We start from the raw sequence: 7,394 nt of genomic DNA on the forward strand, positions 1-7,394 counted from the left end.
AACCAGAGAATTTCTCTGGATCAACCCAGAGAAAATTCAGTTCAAACCAGAGAATTTCTCTGGATCAACCCAGAGAAAATTCAGTCCAATTCACTAATATCTTGATTAGCAGCTACCACAGTAAAGATAAAACAAAAAAATCCACACAGGAATTAATTACCTGAAGAATCAGCTTCTTCCGTGGACGAGAGGCATCAGGAGAATGAGAATATTTCATAGAAGAAGATCCACCCAAAGAAACACCAACCGACATGGACTTGGTATGTATTGTACGCATTTCACTGAACCCAAATCCTCTTCTTCCTCACAGTTCTGCCCATTTCACTGAACCCAAATCCTCCCAAACTTTCCATAGTGGCTGAAAAACTTTCCATAGTGGCTGAAAAGGTTGAGCCACAAGCCTGGTAAGGCTATCTATTCATAGAGTTGATGGGTAAATGAAGTTAAAAATAAAAAAAAATTAAAAATTAAAAAAACGACGCGGTAAGTAACTATATTAATGGAATTACACATTAATACTCAAAAGCCTCAAACAATTTATACAAGCATTGTAAAACAAAGCAAATCCGGTGCAAGTCGGTTATAATTCTCAAAAGACAACTTGATTAAACAAAAATATGTATTTTCCCTACACTTTTATATATTTCTATATACTTTTCAAATATTTCATTACATTTTTTATACATAAATTAACCAAATGGCTGGTGGTTGGCATTTCCCTTTAATAAATGACCTCAATTCCACAATAGTAGCTTGCAATTTTGTTGTTGTTCAAATATTTCTTGTATCAATATTATTGATTTTTTTTTTTTAATATTGCAAAAACTACCTAAATGCTCCCTCTGTTTTAGATGCTAGGCTACAGTGGATTCGGCACATGTTTTGCTGCCAAATTCTTCCATGTACCGCTAAAAAAAGGAGACGAGAAATCTTACCTTTGTGCCTCCTCACGATGTTTGGCATCAATCTCTTTATTTGGTGGATATTTTGGCAAGGTCAACGGGTCACATGCATAGGGCTTTGTTTTGAAATACTGAGGATAGCAAGTACAAGATGAACATTAAGCATATTCATGATGCAACTGAAGATAAAACACAAATAATTACAAATAGTTTCTGCATGATACCTCAGATGCAAGAGCGGAAGATGCGGTTCCACGCTTGTATGGTTCCACAGAGAGTAAAGTTTCTATCAGATTCACAGCCGTTTTTGGTAAATCTTTGAAAGTCTCCCAGAGAGAGCTTTCATAAGGATGCTGGGGCTTAAATAGAGTAGCATGAGGAAGTTTGGACTTTCTCCAGTAATCGTCTTCCTGTGTCTCTGTTTCTCTGAAGATCTTCTTCCTCCTCTTCCTCACCACTAATCCCTCTGACGCCGACTTCTTCTTCCTCCCCTTCTCCATCGCCGCCATGCGTCACGATCTGTGGAGACCTTGTTGGTCTTGGCCATTTGAATGTGAAGCAGAAACAGAGAGCCCATGTAGAGAGAGAAAGTGAGTAGAAAGAGAGAAGAAATGGGGTGAGGGACCTTAGACTACAAAAGAACAGATTGTGGACCTAATCCATTACTAAAAGTTGGATAGGGACCTTAGACCGATTTTCCCATTGATTTGATGTGTATGAGAGAGAGAGTGATTTTGGAAAATAGATAATCAAACAAAATTCTGAGATTTTTTTTGAAAAAATTTGTTTGGTTTGATTACTCTTGAAAATTTGTTTGTAGAGAATTTTTTCCAAAAATTTTTCTGAGAAACAAACCAAATGTTTGGCATGAAGGTTTGGGTTGGGTTGTGACTATTTTAGTCATAAAAAGATAAAATAAGTTTCTTAATTTAATAAGATAAAATGTTACATTCAAACCATAATTATTTTATTTTTTCTTATACAAAAATAAAAATAAAAAACCAAAAAACTTATCCAAACGAGATTTTTTAATTCTAAATTAAAATAGTTAAAAAGTCAAAAAAACCAAGCCATACCTCAAATGAAGACTATGAATACGTTTGCAAACAATCCCACGTGGAGAAATTTCTTTGGACGCACGTAGAGAAATTGAAACACGTACGCAAGCTCGTGCATGCACCTTTTGCAATTTAGTGCTTTTACATACATACATATACGCCAACCAAAAAAATAAAATAAATATAAAAAATACATATACATATATCGTACGTATAATCTTCAATAGTCATCTATGCAAATATAAAAATTATACAAAAATTACAAAAAAAATAATCTTATTAATTCTATAATTAAAATTAGGGCCTTCTAGTTATAAACTCGCCCCTATGAGTTTAGCACCGTAACCGACCAGTAATCCGAGATTATCGAAGGCCTGCTTGACATTGATAGAGTGCAGGGGCTGGCGGAAACCAAAACAGTAATTAAAAGATGTCCAATGAGCTGTGACAGTCTGTATGCAAAAAAAAATTCCATTCATATGCACATTTATAACAGAACAGTCTATATATACATGTACAATCAGTATCAAAACGGTATATACAATATATACAATCATTCAGAAAAGGGACTTAATCCCTATTTAAAACAGTACAGTACAACCATTCAGTCTATACAGAACATAAACAAGAAGGGGAAAACAAAAACACCCCAAAAGTTTTAGCTTGAAGGACTTGGAACCTCGCAGTGAGGCAGAGTGGTTGGCTTTGACAAAACGGGAGCTTAGCCCAACGCTCCTAGCAACGGTCCGGGGCCTGTACACCTACATATATATATATATATATATAAGCAGTGAGCTAAAACCCAGTGAATAACATAATGTGTAAAGAGGTTAAGAATGAATGTCCTTTCAGTATTGAAAACAGTCAATTGATTCAATGTATCAGTCATTCAGTCATAACAATCATATGTGGTACATCCATTAGCAGAACAGTACAGTAAACAGTAAGTCTTGAAAGACCGAACAGTCAATGATGGCCATCGTAACAGTAAATAGAAGTTCCAAGATAGGAACTGACAGAAATCTCTGTAACAGTAGCAGTAACAGTAACAGTAGTTGCTAAGGATGCCACAATACAGTTCAAAATAGAGGACAAACATTCATTCAGTTAACAGTAAACAGTTCAGAAAACAGTTCAGTTGATCATTCAGAAAATATTCATTTTCGAACATATCTTTACAACATTGTTACTCACAGAGTTCTGGACTACAGATAAGCTAGTACGCGTCTCCGGATGCCAACCCTACATAGTTACAGAGTGAACACACACTAAGCTACACAGTTGAGAAAAATAGTAACTTAATCCCTATCTAGACTCGGTGTGATTCTACATCAATATCCTTATTAAGATGCCTTAAACTAGGCCTAAGAATGCCTAGAATGGAATGAGGATGCAAGATGCACTTTAAAACATTTTCAGAAAACAGGGGTCCCGCTCGAGCGTGGATTTACCCGCTCGAGCGGACTGTAAAACATGCAAAAAGTACTGGATATGTGAAAATCACGCTCGATTGGGCGCTCGATACCCGCTCGAGCGTGTTACACAAGTCCTCGCTCGAGCGTCCAATACCCCGCTCAAGCGGACTGTAAAACAGTGAAAAGTGCTGGATGTATGAATTTCACGCTCGAGCTCCAGTCACTCCGCTCGAGCGTGAGTCCAAAATCTGGAATTTCCAGATTTGAACCTCAAGCTCAAAAACAAGTTTCAATGTACCAAATTCGATCATTTTGGGCTAATTTTCTGGAAAACACTTCAAAACTCATAATATAATATGTTTCAAAGATCAATTTGAGAAATCAAAGCCCAAAGGTGGTTCAATTAAATCCAATTTCAAACCAATTTTCATGAACATAACTCAAACATGACATGCATGAGTTTAAACCAACTCAAAGCTTCAATTACATGCTCTAATGAGCTAATTCTTCAAAAAACATGGTAAAATCATGGACTATACTCAAAATATGAACATGCATGTGGCAAATTTGTGAAGAACAACTTCAAAATGCAAGAATATGCCCATGCATGCAAAGATTAAGCTTTGATTCAACAAATTAAGCTAATTCATGACCTTAATCTCTAGACTTCCATAAACCATGCACATATAACTTGAATACATGAACAAGAAGGTATAATCTCTACCTTAGGTCTCCAATTCCAAGCCTAGAAGCTCAATTTTGCAAATCTTCTATCAATTCTTCAAGTCTCTAAGCCAATTTGAGATGGAAACAAGCTCTCTCCTATCTCTCTCTCTCTAGTCGGCTATGAACTCAAGGAATGGCTGAGGAAATGATGCTAAACAATGTATAATTCAAGTCTCAACATATGGTATGAAGTGGGCTACTAAGTGGCAAAGTTATAAATAATGCAACTTGTGTAATTTAACTTATTTTAATCTATTTAATCATACCAAATCACATTTCAAATAAATATGCCATAAAATCACATAAATTATGATTAACACGCATCACTAATCAATTTCAGATTCGGCCGTCGATAAGGCCTTCAATTTGCAGTTTAAAACATAAAACATGAACAGATAGTTTAACAGTCGAACAGATAGAGATGCACTTAAACAGATACAGACAATCAATCAGTTCTAGATTTCAGTCAATTCAGTCAATTATCATAATCAGTCTCAGTTTAACAGTAATCAGTGGTGAGGGTTGCTATAGTCTTCCCTCCTTATAAAGAGTTTGGTCCTCCAAACCGAATTACCTTCATTATGGAAGAAAACAAGATTTAGTAGGAACAAGTCAGGATATCTTTTCATCATATCATCTTCCCTTTCCCAAGTGGCATACACACCACCATGGTTCTGCCAGTCAACTTTCACTAACGGAATCTCTTTGTTTCTCAACTTCTTGATCCGTCTGTTTATAATCTAAATAGGCCGTTCCTCATAAGTGTAGTCATCACTCAGCACTACACGAGTAGGCTCAATTACATGGAAGGGATCCCGAAGGTATTCCCTCAACATAGAAACATGGAACACGTTGTGCATATGCTCCATTTCAAGAGGAAGCGCTACTTGATACGCCACCGGATTGATTTTCTCAATAATCTCATACGGTCCGACATATCGCGGCGCTAACTTGCCTTTGACTCTAAAACGAGTCTGGCCTTTCATCGGTGTCACTTTTACAAAACCGTGATCACCTACTTCATATTCTCTGTCTCGCCTTCGGACATCCGCATAACTTTTCTGTCGGCTCTGTGCGGTTTTCAGTCTCTGTTGGATCAATTTTACTTTTTCTGTAGTTTCATACACAATCTCGGGCCCAAGTAAAGGCCCTTCTCTATTTTCTGCCTAACAAATCGGAGATCGACATTTCCTGCCATACAAAGCCTCGAAAGACGCCATACCAATGCTTGAGTGAAAACTGTTATTGTAGGCGAATTCAGCCAACGGTAAATGGCTTTTCCCAATTTCCTTGAAAGTCAAGGACACACATTCTCAACAAATCCTCCAGAGTCTAGATGGTCCTTTATGACTGGCCATCTGTCTGAGAATGATATGCACTACTGTAGACGCGCCCGCGGAGGGGGGGCCTTATGCTACTACAGTTTGGACTCGCAATTTTGTTGTCGCGGTTCTTAATCTGAACCAAGAGTCCAAATCTGGCAAATCATTTTGAGAAACAGATTTTTGAAAAAGTAGTGCCAAACATGGACTGCTTTGCCAGATACAGAGTCGCCACCTAAATATTTTTTAATGGGGAAATTTAGGAAACCCTGACTCGGTGCCGAAGGCCACATGTCCGTCATCACCGGAGTTGTCTCGGCTCGGGAGCTTGGGTACGATCAGGGAAGGTCAGCTATGAGCACCCCCTTTCGCCCGGTCCGAAGACCGGCCTCTACTAACCATAATATCCGATTTTGAAGACGTTATGTGTTCTTATTCCATTTATTAGCCTAGAATTACTATGTTATGCGCGCAGCAAACAAGTATAGACTAGATTGCCTAATTTGGAAATAAGCATTGCATATCCGTTCGGTTTTGAAAAGCGCTTTGGAATTTGCTACTCGCAAGTAGGCTAAAATACGGATTTCAACGAGTTTTTCCAACTCAAACAATCCAACCTCCACCCACAGGCATTAAAACAATTTAACACATAAGCACTTAGCCGCATGGCAAGCATACTGTCATGGCAACTCTCACACGCATGCGGGATGCTAAAGCATAAACACTTACATCGTACTCCGTGCCAAAACAATAAACTAGTTAGCAAACATGCATGTCCTAGTTCATGTTAAAAATGGCTAATGCATCACATGCAAAAATGCAATCTAGGCAGGCTCGGCTAACCCTAAACATGGCGTGTGAAATACGATTAATCGATGCATGCATTCAAATTGGAATTGAAGTACAAATGCAGTTAGCATGATGTACCGAGCCTAATGTATGCAATACAAATGCATGAATGCACGCATGCATAGCATAAGGTATGCTAATTTTAAAGATGCCCTAATCTACCATCATAAGCAGGTAAATAAAAGGGAAGAAAGAAGTGGGGATTGGAAGACATACACACCACCCACACACACTTATTACAGATTTGCCCTCACTCGGAGGGACCAAATAAATATTACAAATTAATTAACTACGCAAGCTAATTAAATATTACAAATTGCCTAATCAACTAAGCAAATTTAATTAAACTAAGAAAACAGTAAATCGCCTCGGGAAATGCGCCGCCATGCGTGAGCTGCCTCTGTTTTCCTTCCTTCACTCCTCTGGAGGTTGCCAAAACCTCAGGACTGCTTCCTTGGATGCTGGGGGACATCACCGGCTGCATGGAATTACCACCGGCAGTGGGATGTGGCCACCGGCACAAAGTGAAGCTGTCGGCAGAGAAATGATTGCCGGTCGGCACTTTACACTGCCGGTCGGCAGAGTGTTCCTGCAGAATTTGCAAATGACAGCAACAGAGGGCAAGGCAAAGCATGGCAGCACAATTCAAGGCATATATGCACCAACCATGTCCCTTATCATGGTAATGACTCAAAGGGGCATGTGTCTTGATTCTCGGACCACCAATCACGCATTTCCATGCATGACAGCCCAAGGAATCAAGTATGCAACTTTCATGTCAAATGAAATGCAAACCAATCAAACAAACTAAGGCCCAATTCCTATCATCGAGTCAAGGAACAAGGCATGCATGCAAGATGCAATACAACCTAAGCATGCAAGCTAAGGATGCAACATGACATGGCAACAAGCTTATGCAAGCATACAAGCAAACATGGGACCATGCAAATGGATGTAAAGATGGACTTATACAAGACTTGGGCAGCTCTAATAAGGCCCAAAACAGTAGCCAACATGCCCAAAAATGGAGGCTAAACACACATGCACACATACACATGTTATGGTCCAAACCTCAAGCATTAAGCAAGCAACATTCAAGCACACTTGACAAGAGATTTCATG

At 38.7% G+C, this 7,394-nt stretch overlaps 1 protein-coding gene across 1 annotated transcript; it reads right to left on the bottom strand.

Annotated features, from left to right (window-relative positions):
• Positions 1-808: 808 nt before the first annotated feature.
• On the bottom strand, positions 809-1,445 carry LOC145801550 (cyclin-dependent kinase C-2 C-like). Its single transcript, XM_082893331.1, has 2 exons — positions 1,127-1,445; positions 809-1,033 (listed from the first exon to the last, which is right to left on the bottom strand). The coding sequence occupies exons 1-2, from the start codon at positions 1,409-1,411 to the stop codon at positions 932-934; spliced, it is 387 nt and encodes a 128-aa protein (XP_082749457.1). The 5' UTR covers positions 1,412-1,445; the 3' UTR covers positions 809-931.
• Between the last annotated feature and the right edge of the window lie 5,949 nt (positions 1,446-7,394).

This window comes from Camellia sinensis, chromosome 10 (genome assembly GCF_055761805.1).
Source record: "Camellia sinensis isolate YWXY chromosome 10, ASM5576180v1, whole genome shotgun sequence".
Taxonomy (NCBI): domain Eukaryota; kingdom Viridiplantae; phylum Streptophyta; class Magnoliopsida; order Ericales; family Theaceae; genus Camellia; species Camellia sinensis.

What these genes read in the sequence shown, in the direction of transcription:
- LOC145801550 (XM_082893331.1), bottom strand. Translation starts at nt 1,411, where the DNA reads ATGGCGGCGATGGAGAAGGGGAGGAAGAAGAAGTCGGCGTCAGAGGGA. An exon ending in CTTCCGCTCTTGCATCTGAG is followed by an intron (nt 1,034 to 1,126) that starts GTATCATGCAGA and finishes TGCTATCCTCAG; the next exon opens with TATTTCAAAACAAAGCCCTA.